This window comes from Balaenoptera physalus (assembly GCF_965194825.1).
Source record: "Balaenoptera physalus genome assembly, chromosome: 3".
NCBI classification, from domain to species: domain Eukaryota; kingdom Metazoa; phylum Chordata; class Mammalia; order Artiodactyla; family Balaenopteridae; genus Balaenoptera; species Balaenoptera physalus.
Genome location: NC_138890.1, coordinates 139,938,058 through 139,955,377, shown reverse-complemented (window position 1 = coordinate 139,955,377; position 17,320 = coordinate 139,938,058). Strand labels below are relative to the sequence as shown.

At 36.3% G+C, this 17,320-nt stretch overlaps 1 protein-coding gene across 1 annotated transcript in view; it reads right to left on the bottom strand.

Moving 5' to 3' along the window:
• Positions 1-9,566: 9,566 nt before the first annotated feature.
• HCN1 (hyperpolarization activated cyclic nucleotide gated potassium channel 1) overlaps positions 9,567-17,320 on the bottom strand; it is a 384,462-nt gene continuing 376,708 nt past the window's right edge. The window contains exon 8 of the mRNA XM_082455878.1: positions 9,567-15,336. Within this exon, the coding sequence (XP_082312004.1) occupies positions 14,468-15,336 (869 nt within the window). The 3' untranslated portion in view covers positions 9,567-14,467. The remainder of the gene's footprint in view (positions 15,337-17,320) is intronic.

Genomic DNA, 17,320 nt, shown 5'->3' with positions numbered 1-17,320 from the left:
AGAATAAAATAATTCAAACCTGAACACTTTAAAACTGAAGGGGATAAAAGACAACAACAAAAAGTGTGCTATAACTAAGGTATTGGAAAATTGAATCATGGAAGTCAAGGGAGAAATTTCAAGAACGAATTGTATGGGGTTTAAGGGTGGAACAGAAGATTACTTCAAAAGAAAAGAGAGGTTTATGAAAATGAGAACTGTGAATAAATTGAATGAGGCAATAAGGAAACTTTTATAAAATGGTGGCAGAAGCAGAATTTTAGAAAATGAGGCAAGAAAGACTTGAGAATGCAAAGAAAACAAGTCTGAAGTGAACTCAGAGAGAAAGAAGCAGGACTGGATTGCAACTATAATGTGTAAAAGAAAAATTTCATCTGACCAGTGAACTGAGCAAGGAAGACTTTATTTGAGACTATTGCAGTAGGGGAGAGATTGAGCTCAACTATGCTGAATGAAAAGGTGGGAGGATTTTTAAATGCTAGGGTGAGCTAATGGAAAAGTACCAGAGGACATTGCAGAAAGATTGGTCAATGTGATTAGGCCATCCCTGTGTTTGTTAACTGGCACTTACTGAAATTAGTTTCTTACCCTCCCTTAGAGACTGGGAGGCAGGAGCTCTAATTTTCTCGATGACTACATTTCAAAAGAGATGACCTCTAGTTCCTTGAGAAAGACATTACAGGTTTGTAGGAGATTCACATCTCAAAAAGGGAGACAAAGAATTTACAGAGCAAGTTTTCTAAAATAAAGCAAATGCTCCTAGAAAAGGAAGTCAGGAGCCTACAGTTAGGAAGAAGGCTAATTAAAGTTTAGTTAAGCTTAGAGGAACATTGAGACTATCTTGGTCAAATGGGAGCCACAGGTAGGTTTACTTTATTTAAGATGAAAAACATGACTCTATGGTCAACTTTGCCTGATAATGTCTGACTAATGATTGTCTTCTTTGGTACAAAAGATAGAAGCTTTACTTCTCCTGTGAAATGATTATCAGGTCACAAAAAGCTACCATTTTATATTCAATACATAGCTGTTTTTGAAACCCTTAACTTCAGATTTATCAGTTATTTCAGACTCAAGACACAATTTCTGGAAGCTAACTTATGTTGCCAAAAAGACTGAACAATAAAGGATGATGCACTACCTCAAAGAATTTTGGTTTTATAGATAATATCTTAAATGGTTATATTCCTCCAGTTATTCTTTAAGAGAAAGAAGCAACAACTCCTAATACAGACACCAAATATTTATTTTTAAATTTCTTCTAATAGGATATTTAGAATGGTTATACTTCATTCATTTATTCAATCAATCAATCATTATTTATTGAGTATCTACTATGTAGTTGACACTATGCTTCAGTTTTTAAAATTTGTAATTTGTACAAATCAGGAGACCATCTGTATAAATCACCAACCTCACTGAAGTTCAAACCGCAAATTGAACTGGAACTCTTCACAAATCTGTTAACTTTTCTGTAAGAGTCAGGCCTCTGCCACCTAACTCATCCTTTACAGTCATCCCTTGGTGTCTGTGGGAGATTCATTCCAGGACCCTCAGCAGAAACCAAAATCCGAAGATGCTCAAGTCTGTTATATAAAAGGGTGTAGTATTTGCATATAACCTATACAGTTCCTTTGTATACTTTAAGTCATTTCTAGATTACTTATATTAAATACCTAATACAATGTAAACACTATGTAAATAGTTGCCAGCAAGCAGCAAATTTATGTGTTGCTTTTTGGAACTTTCTGGATTTTTAAAAATATTTCAATCCAAAGTTAGTTGAATCCACAGATGTGGAAACCATGGATAAAGAGGGTCAACTGTAGAATGATATTCTTTCTAAAAGGTTTTGGTTTTCTACTCAAATGCCATCAATGGCGTTTGCCTATCTATTAAGTTGAAAGTTTTTAGGGTTACAATGAAGGCTTTCCTTAGTCTAATACCTTCTTCTCTATAAAATTACTTCCCTCCAGTCAAATACACCTGGAAGAATTAAGAGCTAATTAACTCACTTTAAGTTTTTAGCGATATCAGATCTATTTTATTCCTGGTAAAAGTACTGAAAGATTGCAAAAGGATGGAATAATATAGAACAGGGCAGTTTGATGATTCAAAGATGAATTCGCTTTTATCATATCTACACTAAAATATGAATTGTAGGTTTTGCTTATGCATGACAAAAAGGAACTTGTCACTGAAGTAAGAAGTGTGCTAAAAAAAATGACTCAAGTGTTTATAATTGGCCAGTGTCTAGGAGAATCCGGTATGTTAAGAGCATGGGAAACATTTAAGCTTTTCATGTCATGCTCAATGTCAAAAATTCACGTCTATAAATTTTAGGTTAAGCTAAACTGCTAGCCTGTAAAAGCACCTTGTTTTAAGACGAAAAGAGGCAAAAAAAAAAGGATCACAAAATACTACAACTGATATGTGTAGTAAATTATCTCCCTAAAAATAGTATGTCTCTTTCCTAGTTATATCACCAGTAAAATGAAGTAACTAAATTTAATCTTTAAAAATAAAGGTAAATTTAAAAGTAAATTTCTCTTTCTGTCCTAACAGGGATTCATTCCCTCCACCCTAATCTATTAAATCTTAATATCTATTTTAGCAATAAACAGTGCATGAAGTGAACAGCTCTGGCCTTCTACTGATGGGCCAAGTATTTGATTCAATAGGTGCAACTGATTTGAAATTCCTGGAAGCTTCAATTTTCAGACTTCATAATTCTTTGATTATTTTAGTTCTATACTTTTATCACCTGTCTAGAGATCTCTAACGACAGTGTTCACCACAGTAACACTAAAGCACTCTGAAATGAGATGGTATATATATATATATATATCTCACAAAATAATAGTGAGAAATTTAGATCTCAGCTCCTGCTGGGAACAAAGATTTAAGAACTAAGTTCAGATGATTTCCTGCAGGGTTTACCCACCCAAAACACGTTATGGTTTTGCAATTGCAGTAGGAGATTTTAAAGTATCAGTTCTAAAAAATGGTCTTATATCTCCTCCCTAAGATCTTGCTGCCCAGCCAAGAGCCTGAATTTAAAGGGAAGGGCAGGACAGAAGGTCAAATTCTTAGGGGCAGGATGCTTGCTTCATGCCGGTGGAGTTGGACTACACTTAGACAGCTATAGAGCTTCAGTTGCACAGCTGTCATCTCTCTCAGAACATCAAATAGAAATAGGCACTAGGCACTTTAATTGGATCTGTACTTCAAAGAGGAGAGTACTTGGAGTGTGATGTCTTTCAGAAACCTTCCTCTTCCTAAATAAGTCATAAAAGACAAGGCTTTATATGTGGAACCAAACTCCTGTGTGTGTGTGTGTGTGTGTGTGTGTGTACTCACACATTTTAATCATCATCAACATTACCAACAACATGGTGACTACTGCATTGTATTACAGATTCTTACTTTAAAGAGGCAAGATTATAATAATGTTTATCATCCCATGTGTCATACATGCTGTCCTGTGTGGAGCTTCTCCTCTCATGCACCATGCCTACCTGGCAGTAGGATGAATTCTACTGTCACAAAGTTTATGTTAAGAGCAGGCTTATGCTCCCTTTTCTGTCTCATATCTCATGGAGACTCTTGCTGGGACCACTGTGCCAGTGGAGGGACATTGTCTTATCAGTAGTAGGATTGATTGACATCAAGAAGACTGGATATGTGGTTGTCAGCTGTTTACAGAAGGCATCTGAAAATATCAGCTGCCTTACACCTGGAGGTCTTGGGTCCTGAGGAATGCTGTAGTGGTTAGAAGCCTGAATTCCCCTGGAAAATCAAGACTGCATGCATAGCTCCTTCCTCTAGGAAAGCTGGGTTTGAGATGTCGGCCTCACCTAGTTCATATTCCAGGTAGCCCTGTATGACTTCGAAAATTCTGCTCATTGCAACTAGAATGTTTGATGTGAGTCAAGAGTTGGGATAAACTTTTTTGCAAAGTTTATCTCAGTTAATACTCCTAATCACCCTAGGAAGCAGAATCTATTTCAATTCTTCATTTTCCAATTATGGAAACTGAAATATAACAAGATTATATAACTCTACCATGGGTACATAGTGAGTAGGAAAGCCAGTTTTTGTAGCTGAGTTTTCGAAGCACTGCAGATATATGCATATGGCAGATGAATAGAAGGTCATTTACAAAGCATTGACCAAATATATTTATTTTTATAGCATCAATGTATTATTGTTAGAATTAAAAATATTACAAAAAGCAATAAACATGTTGGATTGATGTGCGATTAAGAAATATGGCTGCTTATGGCACCAGAATTTATCCCAAATAAGGAAATAACACCTAACATGTGTGCATTTCTTCCTATTTATTTCTAATGAAGAATGCCAGGAGGCAGGCCTAGAAAGGCAATGTGACCAAGAGTAAGTCCACGGATAGTCATGGGTAAAATTATTCAATAGGTAGTTTGTCATCAATTTCAGTATCTTCATACAAACTTCAAAATTCTTGGCATGAATGACTGTCCAACAACCCCATAACCCTTCACACAATGAGATTCGACCAAACTCTAGCATGGCTTCTATTGGCCCAAGTCCATCTCCCTAGAAGTGATGCCAGCCACCCTCAAAATACTTGCCTGAGAAAATTCAGCATTGCCAAAGAAATTTACTGTTTGTTCTAACCAAAATATGACGATGGCCCCCTCTCTTCCCTTAGAGTAGCTACTTTAAAAAAACTTGCAGTTATAAATCATTTCTCTCCCCTTCGAGATGTAAATTCTCTACCACACTAGAAATATCTCAAGGACCTAGGAGTCATCTCTTTGCAATGTAAACAACTAGAGACATAGTTGTCCTGCCTCCTGGTTCCTGTGGGAGGGTAAGTCCTTAACTATGGTGGGCACCTTGTCCAATTTGCAAAACTAGCTTCTCTCCTAAAGATATGAAAAGTTGTTTCTCTATCAGATAAGTACCCATCAACCAACCACACTGACCACCTTCACCCCTCTTGACATCCTTACTACTTTTCTTTAGCACCCTTCAGCATTTAAAAAGCCTCCCACATTTTTTTTTTACCTCTGGTGGAGTTGAGTGAGCTCAGTTTACACTGAGTCTCTCTCCCCTACTGTAGTTGTCTGAATGAAATCTGACTTACTGGCTTTCACAAGTGTTCAGCTTTGTTTCTGTTTGACATTGATGTTTATGTCAGGTCTTGACACCCTTCCTGTCTAGCCTAGATCCCTTGCAGTGATATCCAACATTTGACTTGGTATCTCCAGAAATGTCCTTATACCTGGCATTTCCCTAAAATGCCCTTATAATGTATTTACCTCTCCTAAAACTTTACTAGCCCTGTACTTTTCAAATATTAATCCACTTATGAGTCACCTAGGGATGTTGTTAAAATTCAGACTCTTGCTAGGCTCAGGGTAGGCTCAGGATTCTGCATGTCTTTCAAGGTCCCACATGATACAGATGCATGAACCTACTTTAAGTAGCAAGACACAGGAGGAGGCCTAGTTATATTGATTGATAGACCCTTTTGGGCCATTGTTTAATGTTCAACTCAGTGATGATCTCCTTGATCATGCTGCTTAAAATAGCAAATCCTCCTCAATCCCTATTCTTGACTCTGCCTTTTCTCTTTCCTGCATTGTTTTTCTCCAAAGCTCTTTTCACCATCTGAATTATTATATATTTTCTTATTTACTTATGATGTATTCCTTCCCAGAAGGATATAAGCATCACGAAGGAACACATTTATGTCTTTCTTGTCCACAACCATATCCACATCATCCAGAATACTTCTTGCCACACCATATGTGCTTAAGGAATGATTTTGATGAATTAATAGACCATTCTAAATTATATAGTTCTAAATTATAGGTAGAACTAATGGCTTAGTGTGATTGAACCACTAAGGTGACATGTATACAAGAAATGGACACAAATGAAACCAAATGGAGTGATTAAATAGCAGAATTCTAAGCAACACAAGGGAAATATTATGGATAAAAGGACTAACAGACCTTCTTTAGATGTTACCATCCTGGTGAGCCCTCTGGCTGTTCAAAGAATCAGCTACTGCTGGGCAGTCTGCAAGATTGAGTGGTTGATTAATTGATTAATTAATTAATTATTGCAAAATAAGGCCCATGATCCTTCTAATTTTAGGTTATTTTTAATAATTATATTCTGCATTTTAAATTTTATAAATCTGATAATAGGAAACCTGTAGGAAATATAGTCCAATTCTTATTTTCAAATTAATTTGACAACTTTTCCCTTGCTGCTGCCTATTCTTACTCACGTTTATTCTTCCCAACACCAAATATTTACTTTTATTATAAAACGTACTGTTATATAAAAATTAGAAATCTGTTTAGCAGTAATGTTAATACAGAGACTACAGCACAAATCCCTATACATATCAGTATTTAGGACAATGGTTCTTAACCCTATCTATACCCCTTTTTTATAACTAATATTTTGTAATAATCCCATTACTCTTCTGAAATGAGTGTCATTGATGGAATAAAACAAATTTTTAATGAATACATGTTGTTTGTTATGTGTAATGTGAATCAGACCTTATAAAAAGGTACTTGTGGTAAAATAGTTTAAAAATTAATGTATAAATACTAGTACATAGTTACATCAGAAATTTTTTTTTATTTCCCTTTTTGCCTATACAAACCCACACACTCTAGGGATTGGTACCCATTAGACTGGAGCTCTTAACAAAAAAGAATTCTGCTGTGGTAAGTACAGGAGACGATATGTATCTTTGATAGTATGCAGTTTTGTGTGAGTGTATATAGTATTAGTGGATTTCTTGTGTTTATGTTCTGTAATCCTTTGACAACCTTTCACTCTTGAGTATGCTCTAGTAGTAGCAGAAGCCCTCTGTGTGTCCTGCCCTAATCACCTAGAGATAATCCCCTCCTGCTGAGCCATTCTTTGTCCACCAATGGGTTTGCTTCTTTTTCAGTTGAAAAGCTGCATTTTAGTTCTTTCTTATTTCTGAATAGGCCACATTTTCAGGCCTTTTCACAGTCTTAGTTCAATCTATACCCTCCCCTCTCCAAAATAGTGACTTTTTTTTGAAGGGAAGTACCCAGGATTTATATTGATGCTATGGTTAATATCTCATGGATAAGATGTAAGATTAGTTCTGAAACATAGGCATAAAAATATCTCAATGTTTTCCAAAAATTTCCTCCTTCCTAATGTATCTTATATTTCTAATATGTTGAAACTGAGTTCTTATAACCTATGGCTTCTCCCTTCACTTTCACCGTTATAAACTAACTAGTTCTGCCTCATTATTTTGTTACTTATAAAACTTTGTGACTTCCTTTGAAATGCATATTTTTGCTTAAGGAATACATTTTTAGCTACATTATAAACAAGAGTATGTGATTATTTGAGAAGACTTGTCATAACAAATAAGGAGATTATTAGATACATTGTTACAAAAGGTTCATAGAAAACATCTTTAAAGAGATTGAGGAATCTATGAAAATATACCAGAAAGGAAGTAGGAAGAGAGAATGTGGTAATAAGTGAAGACAACAATCAGCCCCTCCATAATGAACCAAATTCTATGCCACATATTCTAAAGTAGATCTTCATAAGCTCGTCTATGTCATATTCCTTTTTGTTCTTCAGAATTAATAAGGTGACACTCTTCACTATCAAAATGAATATTTAAAGCTCTTTTCATGTATATATTTGATCTCCTTCAGTGTCACTTTTCCTCTTTTCATGCACTGTACTTGAATTGCTCCTCCAACGTATATTGTTGGCAAAGTTTGTTTCCTTCTGAATCCAAGGGCCTGTAGCCCCTTTGGATCCTAAAACAATTCCTGGTAAGGTGGGGAGGTAGAAGTCTTGAATTGCGTTGATGTATAGAAGATTAGATTAGGATAGCTTAAGAACAGAGATGTGAAGTGTCAGTTTTTGGCTGGTGGTCAAGTCCCCTAATTTTTCTTCCTCTCAGATCTAAAATAAATGAAAAAAGTCAGTTTTCAAAATTTTCAAAGTCATGATCTCCTTATAGAACATAAGCCTTTCTGTCAAATACTTCCTAATCTGGAGAGATGCAGCATCTTTAGAAGTGTCACAACTTTTTTTTGCAAGAAACTATGCTATTTTTTGCCATGAAAGAAACATGTGTTTTGAGAATATGCTGAGAAAATAGGAATTACTTTTGTTGGGCTATCACAGACACAACATTTTGCAGCTATAAACTAATTCTTTAGGTAGATATGATTATTGAAGTCACTTGAAAAGTGTGCAGAAAAGTTTACCTTTTACTGTCATACAATATATTTTACAACTTAAAGGAAAAAGGTATTTTTTAGACCTACTTAGGGCCAGAACTTTTTCTGGGACATATTTTACCGTCCTTTTGGAAAGCAGTTACCATTCATGTTAAAATGCTTGAGCAATTTTCTGACAGAATTTCAGGAAGTTAAGATCTTTACTAGGAATATTTCCTCACTCTACTAATACTCAAATTTATGAAGAGGTTGATAATCTTTAACCAGATAATTTTCTAAAAAATGATTGTTAAACTGATCTTTTTATTTTTCTTACAAAATAGTTCAACCTAGATGGAATGTTTGGATTGGCTTACTCACAACTCTCTTGTCAAGTTTGAACTAATTTTGACATATGTTTGTAATCAATTTATATGACAAATTGTTTTAATAAAAAAATAAAGTCTCAAAGCTTGCAAACATTCATATCTTGGAGTAATTAACAAAATCATGTAGTAGAATTCTGCTTATGTGGTTCACGTAAAGGCTAATAATAAACTAGCTTGGGAAAGACTAAGCTTTCATTACAGGTACCAACTTAAGAAGCTATTTTCTGAGAGTCTCAAATATGGAGAAATTAAAATTTAATACTGTTTATTCACAGAAATATAGGATGTCATATGTAAGGTAAATAATCATCCTTTCAAAAAGAACTATGCAAAACAAGCCCAAATCAATAGATTTGATCATTGTTCTTCTATTAGAGTAAAAAATAAACAAAAAACCTTAGGTTATATATAAAGCTATAGTTACTAGACCTTTATAGATAAATATTACAGATGTTTAGAATCTTGAGAGTTTGAATTTGGGAAGCTATACATATCTAAAGGGTCTTGGAACATGTCTAAAAGGCCTTCAGAGACCATTTATGAGCCACACATAAAAATAATCATAATTGTTTTTGATCGCAAATAGTGATGCCAAGCTAGATCATTGACTGTATGAAGAAAATTGGACTTCAAATGAGTTTTGGCTGACTCCCAAAATGGAATTTACTGTTACCAAGTAGAGATAAACCACAGTTGAGGATACTCATATCAACTTGCTACTGGTCTTTAGATGTTCTGAATTGGGTGGTCAAATATATTTTGACTCATGCTACTGGCTTTGGGATATATGTTTAGCATTTTAAGGTAATTACTGTGAAGAGGACAATCACTTGAATCTTTCCATATGCTTGTTTATAAGCCAATATTGTTAATATCTATCTTTGATTTTTAGCATGGAGTTATATGGAGACTATATGCTATATAGTATATGCAAGTTTTTTATCCATTAAATACTATTTAATATTTCTCAAATGAAATACTTCATTATGTTAGATATCAGAATATCATACTTTGAGCAACTCAAAACTACACATTTTCAATACAACTGAGGGAGTTATCAAAACTGAAAAGCAATCAAGTATTACAAAATCACTAATATTTTCTTCTAAACAATTATAATAAAATTATCTTTTTCTGGTGGCAGATTTGTGAATATATCATAAAATTTTTCCTGTATAGAGAAGTTCATGCTTTCACACCCTGAAGCTATGAAGGAAATGATGAAGAACAAAATGACAGATATTAATGGAAATGTCAATTGCTCCCAGAGAAGGAAGGAATGTGGCCTCTGGTGAAAAACTCCAAAATGGGAGGAGGAGGAATATGGCCAGTTTGCTTCTATTATAAATCCTTGATGAATTTAGGCAAGGTACTTTCTACTTTCTTTGTTCTCTTTTAAAAGCGGAGATTTTCTTCATGATTGACTTCACTGTTGGCCAGTTTATAAAATATAGATGTTATTTTTTAAAAAGGATCAAAATTACTTAAGAAAGTCACTGCTTTTGAGTGTCAGTAGCAGGTATACTTAACCCTGAATACAACAGCAAATCTTCTTTCTTCCATCCTATTTTCTTGGAAAAAGGACAGAGTGAATAAAGTTATAGAGCTAACAAGTCAGGGACTTCCCCGGTGGTGCAGTGGTTAGGAATCCACCTGTGATGCAGGGGACATGGGTTTGAGCCCTGGTCGGGGAGGATCCCACACGCTATGGAGCAGCTAAGCCCCTGTGCCACAACTACTGAGCCTGCGCTCCAGAGCCCGTGCTCTGCAACCAGAGAAGCCACCGCAATAAGCCTGTGCACTGCAACGAACAGTAGCCCGCCCTCACTTGCTGCAACTAGAGAAAGCCCGCACGCAGCAATGAAGACACAACGCAGCCAAAAATAAATTAATTTAAAAAAAAAAAGAAAAGATCTGAGTTAGAAGCACATGATGCTCAAAAAAAAAAAAAAAAAAAAAGAACTACAATTCAGAGCATGCAGCCAGTCACACTTTTAAAAATTTCTGACCATTCCTTTCAGCTATTGATGCTCAGCATCCAATTATCCTATAAGGACCTCATTTCTTTCCTATTGTACAGTATGAGCAATTTTTCAAATAGAGCATGTAATAAAACTTTGCTAGGTGTAGTGCATAGGAACAAAATAATCACATCTGGGTTTTATGGCACATATTCTAGAAGGCTAGAGGTGGAAGGGAGAGAAACCTTGTTATAAATGATGAAAGTGAGATCCACAGTAGCAAAGTAGCATAGTAAAATTAACAAATATAAACACTTAAGTGAAAAGAAAAGGCGTGGAGTCTTTAAAAATAAGCCTGAAAGACAGTAGAGATCACTTGTACTTTGAAGTGTAAATAATTCAGGATTTGAAATAATACACCTAAAATTCAAAACACATCATATTGTTTAGATCACCCAAGTCCATTAGGATTATTGTAGTAACTCGACTGTGTACTTTATAGTGTCTTCCAGATGTTATGCTCGTTTAAGTTTGTAACTGGAAAAGCAACCACCTTTGGAAAGTGGGGCAGCATCCATCTGGGAATTATTCACTTAAGAAGTGGTGATAGAGACTGGGAGACAGGCTATTTATTTGATGACTATAATCTATTTGCACTCCTGCCATTTTTCCTCAGAGTTTTTGAGAATCCTGCACTCACTGCAATATACTCTATCTCACGCTTTGGGTTTGGTTCAAAATCCACTTGTATGCGGAGGTTCTGTCACCATCCGAAGCCTTTGCAAGACCGAAGACTATCATAGAATAGGTTTGTATATGTAAACTATAGGGCAATTATTTCTCATCCCCCTATCCAATAATAGCACAGAAATGCCTGTATTTTGAAATTGGACAACCACCATGTGCTAAGGAAGTACAGTGTGAAGAACTGAAAAAAACCCTCAACTTGTACATTACAGAAGAGGTAAAAAACACAGGAATAGCTGGAAAATCCGTGTTCTATTTAAGTTCTTTTCTTTCTACAGTTAGAGAATACCTATAATTAATTTTACGATGATTACCAAGTAAAAGCCCTCTTGGAAATCTTACGATGTAAAGATAGAAAGACAGAGGCAAATCTGTACTCTTTAATAAAACAAAATGTTTGATTAGAGTATACTGATAAAATAAAATATTCATGATTTTAGTTTATTTTCTGTTGAATTTATTAATAATCTTTATATATGTATGGCTTTGAGCAAAGACAAAAGAAATTCTCTAACTCGTCCCTGATCATACAGTTGTAAGAATCAGCTATTTTACTATTTTCCCAGCAGCAGAAAGACCAATCTTTTCAATCATACATTTCTTTCTGTACAGTTTAAAACTCCATACTTATGGGTTTACCTATGTACAGATAAAAGAGGTCACTTTTCAACTAGCAATGAACTTTTATGTTACAGGAATGTGAGTCAATTTTTTTTAACCTAAGTATATATATTCATACATATACATATATTTAATTTACCCTGTACCACTTTATTAGTTTGACATATAAACCTTAGGGGTTTTTTTTGTCCATTCTATTACAAAGTGAATAAAAATATTATGGTTGCACTGAAAGACCATGCAATTCAATTTTGCTTAGGTTTCCCAATAGTGCTCAAAATAAAAAAAAAAAATTTATATATATAAAAATATTTCACTACCAAACCCGTTAGTCCTATCAAATGTAAACCTTTAATAATTTAAAGGACCAATACATGATCTTAATAAATCGAAGTTAATTCTCAATATTTTAATAAAATAAAAGAGTTTTGTACTGATATATAAATGGTCTTGCAGCTTCCACATAGGTTCTAGGTAGACTGAACAATCCCTTTTTCACACCGTCCCTGATGCGCCATCAGAGGTCACCAGCACATTCATGATAACATCACACTGACTAGCATGGTTGATTCCTTCCACACAAGCTGGGATCTGTTAGAAATTAAACATAACAACTCATTTTGATATTATAAGTATTATATCCATAAAAGGCATAACAGGCAGCATGGATCCATTTTAGAGTTTTTGCTTTTGTTTTTGTTTTCTGTCCTCAAGTCTATCTGTAGGCCCTGCCCCATTTAATGTGTAATCTTTGTTAAGTTCTTCTTAAATGTTATCACCAGTGTCAGAGATACGGAAGACTTCCACTTTAGGTCATTCTCTTAACTGGGGTTATTTACAGAAGTCGGTTATTAGGAATCTTCCAATTGTGTTCCTGTCATCACCACATTCGTGGGATGTGTTAGGCACAAATGCTTTCTAAGGGACTTCTTTGAGAAGAAGCAGATGTTCACAGATCATGAAAAGAGTCAAGGAAACAGACAAACAAGAAAAACGATGCTCACAGACATTCAGTTTGACCCCTGCTTGCTGTCACCATGTCTGTACTTTTTTCAGCACATATAAAATAACAAACCTCCCACCTAAGGGCTATGTTAGTCACCACATGTCTTAAGATTTACTAACCATTTAGTTACAATACACAAAGAGCGAGGTGTGTGTTCCCAAACAGATATGATGCTATAGTGTATTTATTTTTTTTAAATTAACACCGCAGTAAACTACCAATTACAGTGAAGACACAGAACACACTGGCAACTCCAAATCAAGCTGTGGTTTACAAATCAGTATTTAAATGATGATAATAATAATAATATAATAATATTAAATGAAAGTGAAAACCTCACTTCTATACTTAAGTCAGAGATCCAAGTCAGCCTTATAGGAATTTTAAGATAGGCAATTAATGAATGGTTATACTTTTCCAGAAATGAGAAATACTGTAAGCCTTTCCCTACAATGACTGCTTTGAACGTATTTTTTTTTTCCCAAAAAGCATGCAGGGACTATTTTCAGATGCTTGATTATGGCAAGAAGGAAGAAAAGTAATGATTTTTGGTGTAAGACAAGCAATTTGTAGAATCGAGCATACAATTTTGCATAAAACATTGCAGGTTAAAATAATATTGTAGGTTTCAAGCCATTGCATTACAGTTGAATAACTGTCACAATTAGGTTTTGTAAAATTTAAAACTCTAAGTTTTGAAGTGAAGCAATAAAACTAAATTCTTAAACGATGACTTTTACCTTCACACAGCACAGAATAGCTATCTTTGTTTGGGTTGAAAAAGTTATTTACAGCTAACATTGATTGAGTCTTGGTAAAAGTCCGATAACACATGAAGAGAAATATCCCCTCAGCTTTCTGAAATATCAATGGACATGTTTGTGGTTAGAGACAGTCATAACAGTGGCAATGCTAGTCTCCTACCATGGCCAAGCATATGGTGTGTTCTTTAACCTAATTCAAAATTCAAAGCACCAAAATACAATTTAGATCTAGAAAAGGGACTTGCTATTTAATCCTCCGTAACTAATGATTAACAATTTAGATGCAGAGACACTGCTAATGAGAAGAGTTTTGATTGGTGCTGTTTAGTACCTCACTTGAGTTGCCTTTTTAAAATCAGAGTTTTGTTTCCATTGAATCCAAGAACTCCTCATAAAATAGAGAAATACATATATCAAAGGAATTAAGTAAAAGTAGGTTAAAAATAAATAATCTTACAACAACATTTTAAATCCTTTAATGATTTAAAGAAAGGAAGACATAAAACACTGAATGCTAAACAAGTCTTTTGAACTTTTCTTGAGATTTTTAGATATAGATTTAATAGCATATGTGTATATATATATATATATATTTTACATTTTGCATGTAGGCCAGAGCTGTCTAAAATATCTCTTCATAGTAGGCTATAGGGATCTATCAGGAGATAGAATAAAATAAGATCTGAGAATATTCTCAGTTTATCAGAGTATTTCTTTCTGCTTTGACAATCAGCAGGGATCATAAATTTGAAGCAAATCGTGGCTTTTCTGTCTCTGGGTCTGTATGTAAGACTGAGGAAGACTCCCTCTGATGAGCGGCTGCTGGTGGAGGGGGTGCCGGTGGGACCCCTCGGCTGGGGGGGATGGCTCCCGATGACATCTGTCGGAACAGGGTGACCCGCTGGGGGACCGTGCCCCTGCTCCCTGCCTGCAGGCCCGAGCCGTGCACCGTGGTCACGGGCGGAGGGATGGACGCCAGGGACTCGCCCACAGTGGGATGCGGTCTGGAAATCAGGGTGGAAACCTCATGGGGCAGCGAGGGCTGCGAGGCCGAGAGGGGCCTGACTTCTCGGGTCAGGCTGGTGTTGTGAAGCGCCTGCGTGCTCTTGTGCACTTCGTTTTTCGGTGCGGAGCTGCCGCCGGGTGTCTGTGGAGCGTGGGGCTGCTGCTTGGTCTGCAGCGGCTGCTGTGCCTGCTGCTGAATGAGTGACAGCTGGGAAGCAGTGGGGGAGGCGTAGTGGAAAGTTCGAGTGGCTAGCGGGCTCTGAACGGGAGGGCTGCAGACCGCAGTGGTGTAGGAGCAGGGCGAGAGGATGGCCGACGGCTGGGGGGTCTGCGTGCTGGGGCTGGGGGAGTGCAGGTTGCCATGAGACAGACTGGTCGCTGTGTACACCGGCGGAGACTGTGTCCTCCCGCGAGAGGTCGGGGTGGTAGCTGAGGACGTGGAGTTCAGGGCTGTCATTTGAGGGTAACTGATGGGAGCGATTGCCTGCACCATCTCCCTGTCGTGTTTCACAATCTGCTTCAGGATCTCGTTCTCCTGATTGTTGAAAACGCCAGTGTTCAGATCCTTCTGGAACTTTTGCAGAAGAATTGAATTTTTCTTTCCTGTCAGCAAAAGGAAGATAGGCACTTAGAAAGTCTATAAGTGACTGATGACAATTCCAAGCGCGAGTGGCTCCTGCAAACAGAATGATGGCAGTGTTTCATAGAAGAGGCTCAAAAGCCAAGCACTCTCCTTTAGACACCAAATAGACACACGGCTCCTGTCTCTCACGCTTCCTGTATCTTTCTGGGAAATCTTACCTTCTACACGAGTCAAGTTGAAAAGTCTGTAATATGGCAAAAGCCATCTCACAGAAGAAATGGAGAGATTTGCATGAGGGCTACCTTGGGAGAAGAAAGGGCATTTGGATCAGGATGGGCCTGAAATCAAGATTTCAGTTTAAAGCTTCTTTTTCAAGAAAGGACAATGGAATACATATTATGTGACAGGCACCCTATCCAAGGCTTTAGGCAGATTTATTTTATTTAATCCACAACTCTTTGCGGTAAGTGTGCTTATAATCCCACTTCACCCAAAAGGAGACTGGAACATAAGAAGGTTAAGAGTAATGCCCAAGAAAACATAGTTAATAAGTGACAGAGCTGGGGCAGGATACCAGTAGATATGATCAGATTTACGACGGAATATGAAGCAGCCACATCTATATCACGTTGAGTGTTTGCTGGAAATGAAGTCTCCTGGGCCTCATCCACTTGCTGCACCAGATGCTGCCTTTTACTATGATCCCCTGGTAATTGTCACATGCAAGTTTGAGAAGCAAAGGCCTTTGCTTTTGACCAGTGCCCTACACCAGTGATTCTCTACTCTACCTGCATATTTTTGTCATCGCTAGAGCTTTAAGAGTTACTTATTTCCGTCTGCACCCTAACAATTAAATCAGAATAAACAGACATGGGTCCAGATTTTGGTACTTTAAAATAAACTTTCCCCAGGGGATTCTTGTGTGCAGCCAGATTGAGAACTATTTCCTAATCTTTCCTCTTCTGAGAGGTTGTTGTGAGGAGCCAGGGGCATAATGTATGGCAAGCTCTCAGCTCATTCTAGAACCTCAGTAAGTACTACCTCTCCTTCTCGCTATTGTCTTTGGAGTGGTTTGCAATAAGGAGATATCCTCTGGCAAAATAACAATTAGCGCCAATTGTAGGTTGATGTAAGAGGGGAAAATCAGTGACTTTTTAATGGCATCATCACCTAGGTAAGTATGGTAACTGAAAAGTAAATCAATTTGCCATATCACTAAATAAAGTATCACATCTAAACTAACAAGGAATATTTTCAAATGGAAATGTATGATATAATTTACTTGGCTGCTGGGAAAGGCAATCATTTTAAATGACTGCCAAAATGAATAGCTATCTCTCTCCTTACAGAATTTTCCTAATTTCCCAAAGAACAAAGACTTCTACGTTAGTAGAAAACATAAATGCTTACTTTGCATATTCCCTTAATTAACTATAATATATGCATTTATAAGCAATGGCCACAACACTGAGAAGGATAATATTTCTTTGTGATCATGTGAATAGTCAGCATTTCATAATCTAAGTATCTGGGACTTTGTGGAAAAATACTATAACTTTTAATGCACTGTTAGAATTTTGTGAAGATTAAAAATGCAAATACTGGTGCTCACTAGCAATTTTATTGCCTATATTATTGATTGCAAACCATTTCATGCAAACTTTCTTATAAAAAATTAACTGTAATAAGTTAGATGAAAGTGATGCTCTATCAGATTAACAGAAATTCTCTATTGAAATATCCTGATTTTGATGCTTTTGCAAAATATGTTTAGCTGGCTTAGGAAAAAAACTCATATTTTTCCTCTGGCTCTACCATGAACACTCACATACCACAAAGAGGGAAGTTATTTTCAAATTAAGTAAAGATGCTTTTAGGTATACTCGCTTCTTTTATGGGCACTGTCTTCTGGACACTCCGTCCTGTTACATCTCTAAGTTATCAATAAGATTTTTAATATGTGTGCTGTGTCTAATGGTAATGTCCAAATACTACATTTACGTC